Here is a 20,192-nt window from a genome sequence, read left to right as displayed (position 1 = left end):
GAGTGCACAATAGGCTCGCTACAGTGGGCCAGTCCTTCAAGATCAAACAAAGACCATCCAGTTACACGCCGACTTGACAGCAGAGGATCTTACCTCTGCAATTTTTTTTAGCGCACTATCAGGGTTGTTGGGCTCACATCTTTACGTGCTTCATATCCATAACCTTTTAGGTGAATGGTACAGTAGAAAGACCAGACAGCTTCGAGGAGCAACTTATTCACCCACACCAACAGATAATATGCCTGGCGTTTATATAAAACAAGACCCTTACATAGTATCTTTAACCAGTTCTACTATCACACCGTGTAAGAATACGTCCTTAAAATAAGATCATGTATGACAGTGTCCCGCAATTTAATTTAGTTTAGAGGTTAATTTAAAGGTAATATTACAAGGTGATTACTATTATCTTGGGACATGAGCCCTCTTGTGTCTACAGGGAGGATTACATGCTTTCGATTTGGAAGAAGAGAAGTAATTTTGAAAAGACCATGTCGTTCTTTTATTTTGGTTTCACATATATCACATTAGCATTTATTACATATTCCACACAGCACTTTTCTGTTTTATGAAGTAATCTTTTTTCTAATGAACAGCATAACACCATACATGTAAATCTGGAAGTGCTTATCAAGTGAGTTTAGGGACGAAAACAGGCAATACAATACATAATCAAAACTAGATTCACAAAGTGAAGAATTAACAAATACTGTGTTCAAATGTTTATAATGCATTGAGTTTTACCAGTTCAAGCTAATTAAAATGTATTGCAGTGTCCCCTTGTTAGGTATGATGCAGGATAATATCACAAAATAAAATACATATTGAACTGGACAACACAGAAAGGACAATTACACATCCACATATTTATGGTAAGGAAAAAGCTGATTTCATAGGCTGTTTCAACTAAAATGCAATTTTTATAAATGTAGAAAATATCACAAGAAGCTGGCCATAGAAATGTTAAAGCAGAGTAAGAAAACGTGTTACAACTCAGAGGAACACAACGCTTGAGGGGAAAAAAGATCCACTCTCCAGTGAGGTTCGAACCACAAACTGATACATACATTTTTTGCCTATACTGATTGGTGTGATTAATTCATATGCATGCATCTCTTCCAAACTGGAGTAACATACTTCTGATTCAGTCATTTATTATGAGAGGATGAAGATAATGTCAACCACTGTACAGTGAAAACTCAGTCAGAGCCATTTCAAATGACACAGTTATTTTTGAAAACATTTGAAGGCAATGTTTTCCTCAGTGTCCTCTTACTGGATGCACTCAAATATTTTTCAAGCTAGCTGCAGAACTATTCTCTGGTTTCATCCACTTTGCTACTTGGCTCACAGAGGTCTCTTTTCTCCATCATGGTGTATGGAAAAGGTGGAACATCACAGGCAGTGAAGTCCAGTTTCTTGGGAACACTGCAGTTGCTAAAGTCAAGTTTCTTGCCGCTGTCACAACCAAACTCCAGCTTCTTGAGCCGGGCTAGACTCTTGATGCTGCCAGGGGGCCTGCCGGGGCTGACCTTATATCCTGCTGCTTTGGTGGTACCAAGGGGCCTCCCCGGGCTGGTTTTGAACCCAGCTGCTTTAGTTGTTCCAAGTGGACGTCCAGTACTTGTTCGGTAACCAGCAGACTTTGTGGTCCCTGATGGTCTCCCTCTCCGCCCTGACTTAACAATGCCCTTCTTCTTCTTAGAGCTATCGGGCCCTGCAGCTTCATTGCCCCTGATTCTTACTGTCTGAGTCTGGAAGTCGTTCTGGGTGTCTTGCATTTGGCATGCCATGGCTTTGTGCATGCCCTGTGGCAGAGGGGCTAGGCCAGCAAGAGACAGCTGCAAACCAGGGTTGGTTGGAGAGGGGTAGAATTTGTTGGACTGGGTGCTACATAAATCAAAGTGGCTGGCTGGATGACAGTCCTCTGCCAGTCCACTCATACAATAGTCATTGCTGCTACTGGTCACTTGATGCATCATTTTCTGTTGGGAGTGCAGAGAAATAAACATTAGGCAGAAAGGCACTACAAATGCACGTTTACCCTGACAAACACAAACCCAAAGAAGCATTTTTAATAGCTTGCTTTTGGTGGAGAAAACAGGCCTTGTAGCGTTGCAACACTAAACGTAAGTATTGTCACATGCAAACAGTAAAATGAATTGTTCGTACCTCATTTGTTGGTGGACGTTGGGCTGGAAAGGGTTAATTTCGAATCGCATACATTTTCTTTCTCTGACAGCCACATCTTCGTGAAGACGCTGCACAAACTACGCCCTGGCATCCATGGCTATTGTCTTGCAGCGTCCCTGTTTTTTCTGTTGCCTATTTTCTGTTCATTTAATCCTTTAGGCAGAGGTTTAGATGAGAGAGGCAGCCATTTTCGCCTGGAAAAAAAATTAATAAAACAGGATGCGCTGACCACGCATGCGCACTAAGGCTTTCAGGAAACGCAAGGCAGATTAGTGTCACCCAATGTGGCTCTACCAAAAAACTATATTAAATATAATCTTAATAGCAGAACGTGGGTTTCTACCAACAAAAAGTCACAAAAGATTATTATTTGATGCTATTGTAGCAACTACCAAGTGCTACATTATCTACCACTTTCCAACTATACAAATGCAAAAAACAAAAAAACAAAACAAAAAAAAACATGTCTACATTATCACTGGTCATTGATAAAAATTTGAGCTCAAGTGTCATAACAACAACAATGACAACAAAGACCATTCTTCATTTTTTTGTAGTTTTTATTAACATCCATATGAACTTAAGCGCAGACACTGGATTTATTTTCAGTGCTGGAACAGGTAGCAATATACATTTATCAGCGTTTCCTCCGATGGTCGTCTCTGATCTTTTGCAAAATTAAGTCCATGGGACTTAAGTTTCTCTGATGAGCTTGGTCAGCTTCTGAATCTTTGTTTTGGTGGACATGTCCACATACTTGTCGCCGATGCTGACAATCATGCCCCCAAGAATTGCAGGATCCGACTGTGAAGAAATGACAACAGTTGAAATTACAGATGATTTAAATTTACACTACGACTGATTCACTAAATTGGCATCAAAATGATTTGCTTCACCTTCACTTTTATCGTGATGAAGTAACACCAACTGCAATATGGTAATATGTATGTTTCTGATGTATTTACACAGTACCTTTGTCTCCAGCTTGATGGTTTCACCCTTCTGGAGAAAGCCCTTGAGAGCGACTTTCAGATCAGCAAGATTAACTTCATCCAAAGGCTGAAATGGATAAATACGCATTGCATGACTGTACAATATATATATAGCAAGCAAAAATCTAAATATTAAAGTTAGAGTGACTGATACATAATAGGGGCTGTTTTTATGAGGTGATTTGTTTTGCGGTGCAGATTTAACAAAGGTATGCAGGAACATATCCTACATGTCCACCCATGTCATACCTGAGCAGTAGTGACTGAGCAGATGACCTCTCCACGGTGAGCACTCATCATCTTGCCGAAAGCACTGATCACATCACCAGTTAGAGTAAGACGACCATTGTCAGCCAAAACATCTGCAAAACAAAAAGCAGAATACGTTTGGGTTTTTCTGCATTACCAATTGTCAGCCATGAGTTGAACCTTTACACAGTGAGCAAACATTACAGAGTACAGCTCATGTTTTGTATTACATTACTTCAAAATAAATATCGTCCTTCATTTTATCAAACTTGTCCTGCCATATACAATTTTTGCTAAAATGTGAAATTTTGGAAAATAAGCTCCAAACTTAATTTACAGCATGATCAATATCAACATAGTACTCCTATGCTGACTGAAACATGGGATTTGTGTAATGCAGCTGCGGAGAATGCATTGTGCAGTTTACAGTTGGCCTGTTTAAAAAGGCATTTTTATCTACAACATTTGCATTTGAGAATGTTTTTATTCGTTTACGATTTTCCCACTTAATTAAAACCTTGCACAACAAGTTTCATATCTGTGTTGCCTAGTGTAGTTATTTGGTCTGACATCGCTTTAGGTCTCCATAGAGGTCACAGGAACAAGACATAAAAAAATATGTCCGTGGTGAGAGAATCAAACTTATTGCATTAAAAAATAAAATTGCATTTTTAAAGTGTATTAGTTGTGATACAAATATTACATTACTTCTGAAAATAAACAAATATGTAAAATGTGAATGGTTTACATGTAGGATCCTGTGAGACCTCTTGATGATGATCTCTTTTGGGTACAAAAAGCAAATGTTCATGTTGTCTCATGTTGCTGGTTGACCATAACTCTTTTATTACTCACCATGTTCATCAATGTAAGTGAGAAACACTTCTGTTATTTCACATTTCTGTAATCCATATTGACCTGAATCCTCTTAAACTCATTTCGTTATAACTATTTGTATGACCCCTACGCTGCATTCACACACAGACTATACACCAACAAAACCTGCAATGGTCTTTTTGAACTATGATTAATATTATGCAATGCTAAGACAGAGGCCAGCACATAACAATAGGACCACTTAACCCCTGCTAGGGAACACTCACTAATGAGGTTGATGGTGATGGGTGAAACCTTTGCCTTTGCCAGAGCATCAGTGAAAGCCTTCTGCTTGATGTTGCGCTTTACATGAGGATTCATAACAATACCAGAAATCTTGGGATCCTTGATCATGGTCTGAAAAACAAGATGGCACACAGCAAAAGGTGACTGAGTTAATGTAGTAGAGGAAAGGCAGATTGGGCTGAAGCTGCTTTTATTACCAAGGTTTGACACACAACAGACCATTATACAAATGGTTTATTATTCAATTATAAAGTACACTAATTTCATCAGTCATTGACCTACAATTCAGGGTTGACTTACAGACACTTTCCCCAGCTCCTGCTCCACTTGGTCCAGTTTGTTCTGCTTGCTGGCAGCTGAGAACAGAGCAGTGGCATAGCGGCCCTCCACTCCATACACCTGGATGGGAGGCTAGAAGGACATAAACACAGATAAAATAAACTGCCACCGTTTTATTAATCCTGGTACTGTCTGTAGACAAGTGGTTATGCTCGGTGCAGTTTGACATTATTTACCTTGACCAGCTTTGCTGCAGGTCTGATCACAGACGTGCTGAACTGGCGGACCTAGAGGTGCAAAATTACATGGTCTCAACACAGAGAAACCAGAACTTCAACCGATGAACTTTTGGTGCGCTTCGTGTCATTTACGTTAAAGACAGCTAGCTGGTAGGCTAACACGTTAGCAGTCATTCAAGTGCAATGCCTCGCGTGAATTTGTTGGACATTTAGCCTTACTCCCTGGTTATCAGAAGGAATATAATACTTAAGACATGTTTTTAAGCTATAAAATTTTCCATCAGAAGTAACATAATAAGAAATAAAACCCCAAAATCATTGAATGTCTTACCTGCTGCCCTAGCATGTGTGCTGCCATTTTCTCCTACAGCTGTCTAGAGTAGAACAAATGACTGCGCATGTGCATTTGAGAGGAAGGCGTGTAGTTATGGGTAATGTAGTTTTCCAGCACAGCGCAGTCTGAGATGTTTTTAAATGATCAAAAATATCTCACTATAAACATTATGTTAAGTGTCGAAATGCTATGAAAGACTTGACAAAATGCTTTTGATAAACTTGATAAAATGTTTTATTAGTATAAAGCCCACTGGTTGTGTATTGTAACAGATAGTCCTAATTTTATATAAAGTGAATTTATGTAATCGGCAGTTCAGTAGCTATTTCCTACCTTACAGAAAGAGCAACATCTCTTTGAAGCAATTTTATGTCACTGTTTTACACAATGAGCTCACTCATTTGACATTGACCAAACTGCCTATTTGATAACCAGACTGGATAAGATACCTCACTTTTTGCCCCAAAAGAGTAAATCAAATTGACAATACTGGCATGTGTTTGTTTTGTTTTGTTTTTGTTTTTTTCTTCTCTAAACGATGCCTATCTGCAACAGGCACCCATGTGTGTCTTCAGAAATTGTTTGTTTTTAACAAAATTACTTTTCAGTTTATTCATCTTTTGCACATTGCCATCATTTTGAGGTATGATACATAATGGAATACAAGATAATGACCCTTTTTTACAGTGTCCATGTTATTTAGTAAGCATGCAAATAAAACTTTTACAAAGTGCTTCTCAGACACAAAACATGATAAAACAATTGCATAACACAAGCAAAAAAAAATGTATAGGAACAAATCATGACAAAGAAGCAACAATAAAATTACTTTGAGAATAAATAGGTTTTGAAGCACTTTACAAATAAATCTTAAATGAAACCAGTTCAAACGTCATCCAAGTCCTAAAAGATAATTGTGTCCAGTGTAAAAATAAAACTGGCACAAAATTTGTTTTGGTAGCTGGTTAGAAGGACAAATAAGGCAGATCCTGGCTGCAAAAAACAGGCAATCTAACCATGTTTAAGCAACTAAATTAAGATAACTAGCTGGCAGCAAAGTTAATTTAAAATATCTATTTAAAGCTGCATTAGCTGATTTTTTACTGGCCACCTGGGGGAAGAAGAATTCACAACAAGCTGACAGACATACAACTTTGAAATATTATCACCTAATAAAATTATTATAGCTAATGGTTTTAGGTTTTAAATAGACATGTTTACATTTTAGCTCTGATTTGGTCTCTACCAACTCCTGTTTAGCTTGCTTTCTTCATAAGCTAGTTATTGTTTGCTGTGTGAGGCAGGGCAGGTGTACAGTCAGTTTACCTGAACTTTTTTGCTGAATACATTTGCTTGCTGCTGCTGAAAACAGTCCACAACTGTGTTAACACTAAATCATAGAGTAAATCTGTGGTGTGTAAAAACCAAGACAATCATCTGTGGCTTAAACGCTCGGCAGGTCTGCCAGGTTGTTTGATAATTCTTTGTGGGTTTGTCACACTCAGTGACACCATACTTATATTTTAGCTGGCTTTTCCTGTTATCTTAACTTTTAAGATACAAACCTACTACATCTGATTTAACATCAGTGGAAGCTTGTTAGTCATCATTGAAACTACCATTAGCGCCTGGAAACGATAATAGCTTTCGCTTTTCCATGAGCACCGAGCTAATCTGCCCAAATTGTCAAATGTTTTTCTGTAAATCATTCAGTAGACTGAACAAATTTACCATCTCAGTCATATGTTATCTGAGTACTAACTGTTCAAATTTACTCACCTTCTAGGTTGGTTAATCTGTAATTTGTTGATTTATTTTTTGGCAACATTACTCTCCAAAGGTTGGTGCTGACAGTTTTTCCGCCAGCAGGGGGCAGCTCAACCAGACATTTTACTTTTAAACCAGCATTCAGGAAACACAACAACAGCAGGCAAAAACAAGATACAATAAAATAATAAATTCGGTTTAAATCCACTCGCTCCTACTAATAAACTCGACTTTTTTAAATCCACCTTGAGGGGTTTACCAGGGGTACGATGACGTACATATGATTTGTGGCTCAGCCTCGATTTGGACAACAGTACGCAGGACTGGGTCTTCAATTTCTGAGCTGTTTTTATAGTCTTTATGACATTGGTCTTTTAACAAGGAGAGGTGGATCATTTCCGTATCATGTAAACTTAAATACTTTGGTCCCCACAAGACAGCAGGGACGCAGGGCAGGTGACGCATTCGTTTTCGCGGAGCACAGACCCGCACATACACATACGCACACAAGCTGCGAATGACCACAGAGCTTACTGGGACGTAACCGGGCCATTAAAACCAAATAACCAGAGGTTTTTCCCGTGGAATTTTAAAGCTGGTCGGCTCGCTAGCTGACAGCAAAACAGGCATGGACGACAAGTCATTCACCAAGGAGTTGGACGGATGGATTGAGCAACTGAATGAGTGCAACCAGCTCACAGAGAATCAGGTCAAAGTCCTATGCGAAAAGGTAAGGTTTGCGCAGGAAGGCGGACGAGCAATTAGTACCCGTCTTTAGCTTTCAACCGTTAGCCGTCACGTCTCCTGGCTTAGTAGAAGTGTGGTCTGGACTAACGACAGCTAATGCATGTGGCCTTGCCCCGGAGAGCACCATTTGGCTGCAGCTCCATGCAGTACGTTGCTAAAGGGGCCGACGCGGCAAGAAGATGGAGGGGGATGCCTGCAAACATGTTTTCCCTAACTACGCCCACTCTTGGTACCTCTTCACCACTGGAGTGCACTGGCACTAACCACAGCAAACTGTATTATATTCTGCTGTAGCCCCGATGAATATTCATTGTTTGGCTTTAATACGTCTTGTTTACAACACATACCCACTGTACCCACCTACACTGCACCATACTCTGTGTTACATGTTAATCAGCATCATCCTATGTGTTCTTGGTCCATCTTTTAAGGCCAAGGAGATCCTGACGAAGGAGTCCAATGTGCAGGAGGTGAGATGTCCAGTGACAGTCTGCGGAGATGTCCATGGTCAGTTTCATGACCTAATGGAGCTGTTTAAGATCGGAGGGAAGTCTCCAGACACCAACTACCTCTTTATGGGAGACTATGTTGACAGAGGCTACTACTCTGTGGAGACAGTTACACTCCTGGTTTCACTGAAGGTAAAAATGTTTCAAAAACTTGTAAAGTGGCAAATTATTGTTGTGTTTTATTTAAAAATACTTTTTTTTTGTAGGTAAGGTTTCGTGAAAGAATCACAATTCTCAGAGGGAACCATGAGAGCAGACAGATCACACAAGTGTATGGCTTCTATGATGAGTGCTTGAGGAAATATGGAAATGCCAATGTTTGGAAGTACTTCACAGATCTGTTTGACTATCTGCCCCTCACTGCATTAGTAGATAACCAGGTGAGACTGTTGTATCCACATATGCCTCCTGTGATGTTTCCTTTATAGCACTGACACCGGGTCTGTGTCATTTGTGTATTAACATATATCCATTATTCTTTAAGATTTTCTGTCTCCATGGAGGATTGTCCCCTTCAATAGACACGTTGGAACACATCAGAGCGCTGGATCGCTTGCAGGAGGTTCCTCATGAGGTAAATTCAGTCCATGTAAAGTCCAGAGTGATTTCACTAGACGTACTTGCTGTGATGACATTTGGATATTTAAAACATTTATATTAAAAAGGTACGCTGGTGAGTGTAGCAGCAATCTTACAATTTCACACTATTTATGAGCATAATCTGCTAAACATTCAAACTGAGTAGATTCCATCATAAAGTCTGAGCTGAAACAATTAATTGGTGTTTTGAGAGGCATTTATGCTTGAGATAATAGATAGAAGCTACTGAGGTCCCTTGCCATATTTGAACCAGAGATGTCGTGGTGCATGGTCAACAACTTTAATTAAACAAAACATGCAATCTAAATATTTCAACTTGGTCTGTGGAAAATTGTGACAATTTTATGCATCTTTCAATATACTAAATAGCACCTATGTTTCCCTTCCTGTTTCAGGGTCCCATGTGTGACTTGTTATGGTCAGACCCAGATGACCGTGGCGGTTGGGGCATCTCACCTCGTGGTGCTGGTTACACCTTCGGGCAGGACATTTCCGAGACTTTCAACCATGCAAACGGCCTAACTTTGGTCTCAAGAGCCCACCAGCTGGTGATGGAGGTACTTTAACTTTGTGTACTCTAACAGTCTTAGAATCCCTCAATTTTTCCAGATGTTACTGAAATTTACATAGTGTAGCGTCTCGCCTTTTCTGATATTAAAGCATAAAACAAATAAATTATAAAGATTTTACAAAATAGATCATGGAATAAAAATGTTCTGGTTCATTCAGCAGCCGAACAAACTCACGACATTCTTTCTACAATGGAAATGAAATGTTGTTTGGAAACATCTGTTCCCACAGATGTGTTGCACTTGCAGTTTGCTTTGCTGTGACCTTCTGTCCAGTTCATCCAGCTCCATGGGGTTTAAGTCTGGAGACTGTGCTGCTCTTCCATCATGTGAAGCCACCGTCTACTTCTTTTCTTCTAATGTTTTGGGTCATTGTCTTGCTGTAGGATGAACCCCTGACCAACCAGTCTGCCTTCCTTTGTTATTTGACTTGCCTCACCATTCTGACAGCAATATACAGTAATACTTCCTGCAGTATAATATTCTCTTTATTTTTTATAGGGTTTACAGGAATTGTTTGCACTTTTAAGGCTTCGTTTGCTTCCATTGCTGCAAGAAAAAGTTACTAATATATTTATGTGTTTTTTTCAGTTTTTAACTACCTTGGGCAATTTTCCACTTGCCTGTGCCGTTTTAGGTTATTCACTGGACTTGAACTGTTTAAACAAATTTCAATAAAAACTGGAAAAATGGGGTTTCTAAAACTTTTGACTAGTAGTATATCTGCTTAAAGTAATCTTTTTTTTCCTTGGAGACACTGCAGATGCAGTCATGACATTACATGTTGTGAATTGAAAATAGGTCACATGCATCTAATCTCTTAATCTAGGGTTATAATTGGTGCCATGACCGCAATGTAGTGACGATCTTCAGTGCACCAAACTATTGTTATCGGTGTGGAAACCAGGCAGCAATCATGGAACTTGATGACACATTGAAATACTCCTTGTAAGTAAAGTTTTTTTATTATTATATTAATATAACTGTGTTTGTTCGTATGGACGTTTGGCACTTCCTTTAAACATAATTACTACCAACAAAAAATTTCAAAAATGAGTTGAGGAGTCATGCCCCTCTTTTTTAGCCTACAGTTCGACCCTGCACCACGCAGAGGAGAACCCCATGTGACACGGCGTACTCCAGACTACTTCCTGTAAAGATCTCTGGTGAGGATGGCAACAGGCTACACAGAGGCTTGACAAAAGAAGCATTCATTATACCATGGACCAAAAAAATGTGTGCCATAATCACAATGAGAATGGAAACTATCACATCTAGTTAAAGACCACCATCCTTTCAATTTTTTCCTCTCTGTGCATGATGTTTTTATTGCTAGAAATTGATTGCTACTTTGAACATTACCGTCACAATACCTGCTGGTTTGTCAGGAAAATGAATGAACTAATGCTGAGAATAACAACTAAATGTAAGTAATCTTTGTGTTAGGGTGTTAATGATGACCAGAGTGTGTTGACATATACGGTATATAAGCTGCATCTTTCACTTGGCATGGCCTCAATTCAAAGGTTGCAGTAAATATAATGTGAACTTGTTTCTTTTTGTAATTGAAGCGCAACAGTTTATTTTGTGAAGTGAGCTGATAGGGTTAGATGTCAGAAATGAATATGTTCTCTTTGCACTTTTGTATTTGATTTTTATCACATGGCACTGACAGACTACGTTCCTTTTTATACCCTGTTAAAGTGTAAGTAGCTCTCTTTCTGCTCTGCTGTCTCTGATGAGAGTTAATGTAATTCATTTAAGCAGGCAATATTGGTACGAATGGCATCAGTTGTAAAAAAAAAAATATATATATATATATATCTATATATATAGATATATATATATATATATGTATATAATAACTAAATGTTTTGCAGCCACAGCTACATGAAATAAAGACTGAAGTTGGTTCGTCATTTATTTCGTCATGGTACAGTTTGTGGCATTATTTGTAACAGCTCTCATCAGTCACCACTAGATGGAAACAGACGCCCAAAATCAGCCCATGATCAACTCAGACAAGATAATCAGCATCGTGATAATCAGGATTAGTGTGAGAGTACAGGAAACTGGGTAATTTTATTTATTTGTGTTTTTATTGTAATCGTAATTATTTGTTATATCGTGATTTTAGAACCTGAAAGGGACAAGACTGCTACTTTGCATCATATCACTCCAAGCCATATTGGCAACTAATTTTGCTTTTAATTTTGTTTTATGTGTGTTCTTACGTCTTTATTTTTATTTATTTTATATATGAAGGAATGCTTTCACTGACATTGATGTTGGCTATTCATGTCAATGTCTAGTGTGCGTGTGCGTGTGTGCGTGTGTGTGTGTGTGTGTGTGTGTGTGGAAATCCTGCAAAAGTTTTACTAGTTATTAATGATTTACTGCCCGTGAATCAATGTAGCGAAAATGTAAGAGCATTAACGGATGTGGTGCTCACCTCGCTGCTGAAAATAAAAGCCTCATTTAAAGGACAAAGTGAAATGAAAGTTCATGTGTCACCTCAGATGCTAACCCAAGATTTTACAGTTTTATTGAACAGCAGGAAATCTTGCATTTTCAGAAGTGTTTTTCTGTATGCACTTAAAATGACCACTGCAGTGTTTTCCTGTGTGTATTTCCACACGGAGACAGGACTTTTACTTCCTCAGTGAGGTTCGTGACACTGGGGGATGTGCCTCTGTGTGCTGTGCTGACGCTGCTGCATGTAAAATTAGCTGGCTGCAGCCTTTCAGGGACACCTCTTGCGGACCGCCGGAGCCCACAGTGCAGTAAGTAACCTCTTTGTATTTTTTTTTTTCAAACGAATCCGTCGAGACATCGACATTAGAAGGAAAAATGACCATCGTGCACTTGTGTGTCAAATGAAGGAAACTGTGATTAGAGCTGTCTGGCTCCTTGGGAAAAGCCTTCTTAGACGTGTGGATGTGGCAGGCTGATACTAGTTGAATCTGGGGCTCACAGCTGGACAGATGCCGTGTCTAATTAGCCGTTTCCCAACATTAATACTGGTATTTTTATTGTTTGGTGAAAGGTTCCGGCGCTTTGCTCAGATGCAGAGACACCTCCAGTTACAGTCCAGATTTGACTGGTCTACGTCGGGTCGAACAATTAACCGTATCCAGTCACTGAGCATGTTTACCCTGCGACCACCGCCAGAAAGCAGCATTTATACTAGATGTCAGATGCACAAAAAATGAAGGTTATAATGCCTGTCATCAGATGCTACCTATAGTATTTAGGTGATATCTTTGATTGTACAGGTTAATGTGTAGCCGCGCAGGCCGCCTTTGATTGGATGAGAGTGAGGGCAGATGCAGTTGAGGGTTTATAGATCAAAGGCCGTGTCAGTCCAAAGTTCAGTCCTCTGGTATAACCTTCATTAGTCATTTAGGGTTATATTAATATGATCGTTTTTAACATTTGGGGGTTTGACAGCAGCCAGTGTCCTGCAGCCTCCGTGCAGACCAACTCAGTGATTTCGTGTTTTATTGGATAAGCTCAGAGAAGGGGGTGTTTTGTTGCCATCTCGTGAGAACCCCATGGAGTTTAATTTAATTTAAAGAGACAGCACGCCTTCTGCACTACACAGTCGCCAGCAAACAGGAGAGTTGTCTGTTTTCTTGTCAATCCAGCAGCCATCTTTGGTGCAATTTCAGGTGGAGTTTCGTCGTCCTGCTGCAGATCCTTGCATAGACTTGCTGTGCTATCTGTGTCTCCCTGGTCTTCCAGTGGAGCTTGGAACAAATGGTTAAAAACCAGATCAGACTGGGTTACAGTGACCCCCACACACTGGGAGGAATGAGCATGCTGCAGGCACATCCACAAAGCTGATGTTTTTGATAGTGCACTGTCTATTCATTGCAGGCCAGTCTTATCTGGTTCCAGATTGTGAAATCATAAATGCATAAAGCTTTAATGAAATACCCACTGGTAGTGGACATATTAAAATCCTAATGTTGCATAACCTACTGTACGTAACTCACAGTATCCTAATACAATTTATAGTTTAATGATTAAAAATAAGAAATGCTTTGCTCACTTGCTCACAACATACATGCAAAGGGCTTTGTCACTTTCCAAGAGCTGCTTTTCAGCCACAGTCTGGGGGGTTGGTGTGTGCCCGTAATGGGGCTTTGCAGTTTAGCACTTCACAACCCTTGTGTCAGGTCAGCCATCACCATAGCAACATTATGCTGAATTAGCAGCATGGCAATCCAGAAAAGAAACATTTTTTTCAGTCCTCCTTCACTGACTTGTATCTGCAAAAGAAAAAAAGGTCCGAAGGGCTGTAAGCTCCTGGGGTGAGTGCTGGAGCAGGGCCCGGATTCCACGAAAAATATCACTAACTATCAGCTTAAGACCATGCAGCTATGAAACACAGTCTTTCCAAATAACTAATCAGTTTTCAGTTTTCAGTTTTCGATGATCCAGTATGGAGATCTTTGTGCTTTAATTCAGCATGTTTGTCTCAGATTGCTATCACTGCTTCCATGTATTTACCCCAGAAGAAGGTTACTGGAAAATCTTTGAACCATAAAGCATTATCCATACATTTACTGCTCACTGACAGAAACCTGATATGATTATTGCAACATTTTCCTTTCCCCAGATAAATATGGCAGCAGAGCTATCCACTTCCATAAACATCAAGGAGCCCCGGTGGGACCAGAGCACATTTGTAGGTCGGGCTAAACATTTCTTCACTGTCACAGACCCCAGGAACATCCTCCTCACCAACGAACAACTCGCCCATGCACACAAAATTATCACTGAATACAGGTAAACGGTGCTGCAGCTACAAAGTCAGTCGCAATTTACCAATAACCAGATATAATTCATTGCTGTTATTAGATGAAGTTTGCTTCTTTGTCATCTTGCAGGCAAGGTATAGTCTCTCCAGGGTTGACAGAGGATGAACTGTGGAGAGCCAAATATGTTTTTGACTCGGCTTTCCATCCCGATACTGGGGAGAAGATGATCCTGATTGGCCGCATGTCAGCGCAGGTTCCAATGAACATGACCATCACTGGATGCATGATGACATTTTACAAGTGAGAACGTGGTTTTGGAGTATTTGACTGTAACACCAAGCTTATACATTTATGATTATTACTGCCACTATTCCTACTTCTACTACTTAAACTATTACCATTACTAATAGGCCTTTTTCATAGAAAACCTTTTCACATGTTGCAATATGAAAATCATAGGTGTAAAATATTTGATTTAATCTATTATTACTTGTTTCTTAGCCAACAGTATTCCTATAGCTTAAATGATTAATTATCAGTGAATTATTATGTGTTACTGAAGAACATCTGGCAAGGAAAATATTTCTACAACTCTCCATTGTCCTTGATTTCTACTGTTTTAAATCTTGCAGATCAACTCCAGCTGTGTTGTTCTGGCAGTGGATCAATCAGTCTTTCAACGCAATAGTCAATTATACCAACAGGAGTGGCGATGCTCCGATCACAGTCAGGTAAGGGACAGACATGTTGGTGCTGACACTGGCCCCAGTTAACCCTTTAGTTCAACAGTTTTTGTGTGGACAGTTTTTGTGTGATGTGACCGGTGACTCTTTTGTTTGCAGTCAGCTTGGCACAGCTTATGTGTCTGCCACCACAGGGGCAGTTGCCACCGCTCTAGGACTAAATGCACTAACAAAGGTATCAGTTCATCTAACCCCATTCCACATCTCATTTTAATGCATTGACCTCAGCCGCATGGGTGTGCTGACGTGAAGTTAGCCACGCACAAATAGTCTCTTTGTCATAGAGGAGCCATATTATTTACAGGGTCATGCTCTGTATTCAGCATGTTGTCATGCCAGCTTTTATAGTGACTTTGTGTTGGTACATCTTACTGGTAGAAAAGCCTTCACGTACAGTATCTGAAATATAACCTGTAATAACCTTAGGCCTCTACTGGTCTGAAAGGTGAAATTGGTTGTGCTGTCAGGATACAGCATAACCAAGTGTTTCATTTCTTCCCTCCTGTTTTTTATGCCTCCTCTCTTCTGCTGTAGCATGTTTCACCTCTGATTGGACGGTTTGTTCCATTTGCTGCTGTAGCTGCTGCTAACTGCATCAACATCCCACTGATGAGACAAAGGTAAGGAGCAATTTCAACACCTAGTGGCCTTGACCTTCAGAAGACACAACACTAATGATTAAAATGCGTCATCGTAGTAGACACTGTATAATAAATGACCGTTTTGCGTTGCTCCTTGTCTTCAGAGAACTTCAACACGGCATTCCTATAACAGATGAGAACGACAACAGGTTAGGAGAGTCGACGAAAGCTGCACAGCAGGCTATCTCTCAGGTTGTGGTCTCCAGAATCCTCATGGCTTCTCCAGGAATGGGTACGAACATCTTTGTGTCACCAGCTCATTTAGACGCCTGCTGTGAGGTTCATTAACCCCACTCTGCCAGCTGATGGCATCTTTTAACTAAAAACAAAAACACAAGTGTAAAAACACCAACTTTGCAATTGTAAAATTTTACTTGACAATGCATTAGTAATAAGAAATATTTTGTGTCTTTTCAGCTATCCCTCCATTTCTAATGAACCATTTGGAAAAGAAGGCCTTTCTGAAGGTAGGCATATTTCTGAATTAGTTGCGTCCTTTAAGACACAAACCACAGAGGAATGCACCTGCTGCAGTAATCTTCTCAACTTCATCAATCAATCATTTAAAATACCATGACGCTTTAAACTAAATGGTGGGAACCTGATGTTCCACACTGTCTCTGCCACTTGGCTCCTTTTAGTAATCACACATCAGAGGAATGAAAAGCACTGACGACATGAGGCCACTCTAGTATGGGAATTCACCACTGCTTTTGTGCCCCTCATTCGTTTTTCTGCCTGGTCTTTTCAGAAGTTCCCATGGATGAGTGCACCTATTCAAGTCAGCCTGGTGGGATTCTGGTGAGTCGTCAGAGATGGTCCACCTGATAAGCCGCCATGTCAAATTCCTTTGAAATTTCATGCTAAAATTCTACAACAAGGACATGAAATCTCAGTGATACTAAGATTAATGTCATTAAATGTTTCTGTTCACATTATTGTGAGGTATCTCCAGGGGAATGTGCTCATAAGACTTGTTAGTTCCCTAAGATAATATCATGATTTGATGCCTGGTTTTTGTGTGAGTTCAGAGCTCTTATCTGTGACTCAGTAATTCAGTCGTTTTAATAGTAAACTAGTAGTGGTTGTCAACATGCAGATTCTTACAACCTCTCTGGATTTTCAGTCATTTAAACAAACATTAAACCCCATATCTCGTCCTTATGTCTTCTGAAAAATTATACATTATGTAACATCCCTCGTGTCTCACTGATGTTTCCAAGAGTGTGTCCTGTTGTGCACTTGAACACACACAACACAGTAGAGCTGCAACTACAAGCTATATGCATGTGTGTTTCATAGAGTTGAGTTTCTCTTTCAGCCTGGTGTTTGCCACTCCACTGTGCTGCGCATTGTTCCCTCAAAGGAGGTGAGTGATATGTAATCTTCTGAGGTAACAGTAACCAGTCAGACTGTTGCCTTTTCTTTGGTTAATATATGCAGAGTTTGCATGATTCTTTTCTGCCTGAACTGTTGCATAATACACCTACAGTGTATGTTTTTGACCCATCAACCCCTGCAATTTCTCCCATCCCTCGCCCCGATCCAGCTCTATGTCAGTCGGCCGCTTGGAGCCCGAGCTGCAGGAGAAAATCCGGGCCAACCACCCAGGAGTGGAGAGGGTCTACTTCAACAAAGGGCTATGAGTGTGCAGCCCCCTCATCCAAACACTGCCATAACACAGCTGCAGGCTCAGTCCTCGCCTCTCTGCCAGCCCTCCTCATTCAGTGTGCCAAAGTTAAGTTTGTGTCTCCTCATTTCCACAATTCAGATGGGTATCGGAGGACTCCCTCTCTCAGTCAGTCTCTTTGTAACGAGATGTTTGCTTTTGTTAATGTGACTTTCTTGTAACTGCTAGAGAAGATTTTTCTCCGACAGGGCCGGATGAAAAGTATGATGTGTATCACGACAGATACAGCGGCCCATGTAAGATTATTTTAAAGTGGACTTTTTTTTTTTTCCTGTGCAGTATATTTTTTTAAGTTGGTCACTTGTTGATCGTATGTTGCTGCCAAATCATTTTCATAGTCTCCTATTGAAGGTTGGCAGGCAGTTAAATTCATACCTGCATTACAACTGATCACAATCAGATCTTAACACTCATCAGTCCTCTGAGAGACCTCTGCAGTTTATGCATTTGCCAAATCTGTACTCACATTTTTTTTAGACCTCTTATCAACGATTACGACCTCGGTCTCTTAACATTGTTTGAAAGAATGACATTCACTTTAATTCCTTTTAATTCAGATCATTTTGCCAAATGAGTGACATTCAACAAGCCTTGACATTCATGACATCTAATCATGAATCTGAAAGCAATTCTCCAGGGATCCACCCTATAAAATGTGACACTATGATGGTGGTAACCATCGATGGGCCAACACGGTGCTATTTGATGTCTTAATAATCAGTGTTTATCGTACTATTTATTCTGCTTGTCAAACATGCATGAACAAACCACTCCTCATAAGAGTATCGTGGGATTTAAACATGGCTTCTCTGAAAACTAACTTTTCTGTATATTTAGTCACACCGAGGCTACGTTCAGGAGAGCCGAACGGTGGCAACAAATGTTATTAATGATCATTTCTGCAAAACACACTGGCTCTGTAGTTAATCAGGATTTTCTGATCGCAGCATTTGATCACACTGAAATTCAACAAATCATTCATGCCTTACACAGACTTGTATGGCATCTGTCTTCTGTACCTTAATGCAGCATCCTAGGAGGTTTGACTATTACCGCACAAAGTGACACATTTTAGATTGATGTGGCAGTTTTATCATATTGTTTTTAAGGTGTTATAGTACATTTATATGTGCATTTGGTGTCTACATTAGATATGGATATCAGTATTGCGGGGGCGGGGGGGGGCAATATTCTAACTACAGTATTTTTCAAGAAAGAATGGTATACAGACAGATCCATACTATTTGTTTGAACTGCTCTGTTGACTGTAACATTTCAATCCAGTGGAACATCATGCAGAATTGCTTTGGTCTCATCCTGGTGAGGTTGAGAGATGTGGGAACTCCCAGCTAAAACCTCGCATCAGCAACAACCTCCTGTTTTGTGTTTCACTATACTTTGTTCTTAAAGTGAGAAATATGTACACCGTGATTGTGACATGCAGTTACATGAGCACCCACTATCACAGAGCTGTGGCCAGGTGAGCAGATAAAGTAGGTGCAGTCTGTTGTAACTTTTGTTGTAGTCAGTATTCAGATGATAATGTCAGTCTGGTATGTTCGGACACAGTTGGTGTAAACTCTGTTATATCAGCCTGAGCACCAGATTGCATTCATCCAAAAGGCTGCCATCCTTTTCCCAGCTGGCGTATGAAGCCATGATGGCCTTCATGCTCCTTGTTAACAGCTACTGTATTTTAGTGCACAAAATTAAATTGTAGGACAATTTCATATCAGAGAGACTGTACAACAACACACCAGATTTATCATTAGATATTTTGAAATCAGGGATGAGAGTGAAAACGATCGACTGAAGCCACATAACTCGCAAGAATTATTTAAATCTTTGACCAACCTATCCTCATTTTGAATCTTTAAATGATTTTAAATGTATTTTTAGGACCCAGTGTATGTTGAAATCATTTGGTTCAATTAATGCAAATGTTTACATTTTAAATTTGAAGACATCAAATGCTTGTGAAATGAATTGATTTGCTTTCATTGCATCTTCTGCTCATCATGGTGTGTGATTTCTGTAAGGTGTTTAATGTTTAATATACTGTAAATCTACTGATATATATATATATATATATATTGCTGTAAAAGTAACTTCATTTTAGGTGGTCAGTGTTTCCAGAGAGAGATGTTGGAGTCGGAGCTGTTCCCTAGCTGGTTTGAAGTGAAGTTTGTTATTCTAGTGTTCAAGGTAACTGAATGTAGCATTTTCCAATTACAGCTGTTTTATGGTGCGTTAGTCAAGAAAAGCACAATGTTGTAAGAGATTTCAAATGCTGCACATTTTTAAAACTTGTTCAGTTTCCTGACCACAATGCTTTTCAGTAAATCATTGATCAGATGGATTAAGAAAAGATGATAAATACTAAAGTGGTAGACATTATTTCTGAACATTAACCCCTGACTGTGTCTAATGAAAACTAATTCCCTCTTAATGTATTAAAAAATATAAAATTAATATGTTCACAAAGTTCAAACTACCAAATCAAATCAAATGTAACTACAGCCAAAGCGATACAAATCGACTCAAGAGAAAAAAAGTCATTTACAGTTTGCATTAATTGAAATGAATATTTTTAAGTAGATGACAATGAAGGGTATTTGATTGTTTTGCAGTACACTGGGGTGATGTAATGTTTAGACTAACTGGATGAAATAAAGTTGATGAAATCTTGTATCCGGTGTTTATTTATGAACACGTGGCTCTACAGCACCATCTTCTGGTTTAAACTGAGCAC

General features: G+C 39.6%; 4 protein-coding genes across 4 annotated transcripts; 2 read left to right on the top strand and 2 right to left on the bottom strand.

Moving 5' to 3' along the window:
• Positions 1–478: 478 nt before the first annotated feature.
• On the bottom strand, positions 479–2,406 carry LOC111652687 (uncharacterized). The gene is made up of 2 exons (XM_023403030.2): positions 2,173–2,406; positions 479–1,985 (listed from the first exon to the last, which is right to left on the bottom strand). The coding sequence occupies exon 2, from the start codon at positions 1,980–1,982 to the stop codon at positions 1,314–1,316; it is 669 nt and encodes a 222-aa protein (XP_023258798.1). The 5' UTR covers positions 1,983–1,985; positions 2,173–2,406; the 3' UTR covers positions 479–1,313.
• Positions 2,407–2,732: 326 nt separating this feature from the next.
• atp5po (ATP synthase peripheral stalk subunit OSCP) lies at positions 2,733–5,492 on the bottom strand. Its single transcript, XM_023403049.2, has 7 exons — positions 5,406–5,492; positions 5,072–5,122; positions 4,857–4,967; positions 4,538–4,667; positions 3,435–3,547; positions 3,166–3,252; positions 2,733–2,997 (listed from the first exon to the last, which is right to left on the bottom strand). The coding sequence occupies exons 1-7, from the start codon at positions 5,430–5,432 to the stop codon at positions 2,887–2,889; spliced, it is 630 nt and encodes a 209-aa protein (XP_023258817.1). The 5' UTR covers positions 5,433–5,492; the 3' UTR covers positions 2,733–2,886.
• Positions 5,493–7,268: 1,776 nt separating this feature from the next.
• LOC111652704 (serine/threonine-protein phosphatase 2A catalytic subunit alpha isoform-like) lies at positions 7,269–12,090 on the top strand. The gene is made up of 7 exons (XM_023403048.2): positions 7,269–7,905; positions 8,354–8,563; positions 8,638–8,811; positions 8,916–9,005; positions 9,427–9,588; positions 10,430–10,548; positions 10,685–12,090. Exons 1-7 carry the CDS (start codon positions 7,804–7,806, stop codon positions 10,755–10,757), a joined length of 930 nt encoding a protein of 309 aa, XP_023258816.1. The 5' UTR covers positions 7,269–7,803; the 3' UTR covers positions 10,758–12,090.
• A 154-nt stretch (positions 12,091–12,244) lies between these two features.
• On the top strand, positions 12,245–20,129 carry sfxn1 (sideroflexin 1). The gene is made up of 11 exons (XM_023403047.2): positions 12,245–12,383; positions 14,225–14,394; positions 14,496–14,666; positions 14,999–15,097; positions 15,209–15,284; positions 15,644–15,729; positions 15,855–15,982; positions 16,168–16,217; positions 16,502–16,551; positions 17,072–17,119; positions 17,300–20,129. Exons 2-11 carry the CDS (start codon positions 14,231–14,233, stop codon positions 17,394–17,396), a joined length of 969 nt encoding a protein of 322 aa, XP_023258815.1. The 5' UTR covers positions 12,245–12,383; positions 14,225–14,230; the 3' UTR covers positions 17,397–20,129.
• Positions 20,130–20,192: the final 63 nt, after the last annotated feature.

This window comes from Seriola lalandi, unplaced genomic scaffold (genome assembly GCF_002814215.2).
Source record: "Seriola lalandi dorsalis isolate HSWRI2012SDOR001 ecotype SW California unplaced genomic scaffold, Sedor1 jcf7180002054058, whole genome shotgun sequence".
Classification (NCBI taxonomy): domain Eukaryota; kingdom Metazoa; phylum Chordata; class Actinopteri; order Carangiformes; family Carangidae; genus Seriola; species Seriola lalandi.
Note: the sequence above shows the minus strand (reverse complement) of the source record. Positions and strands in the feature narration are given on the sequence as shown.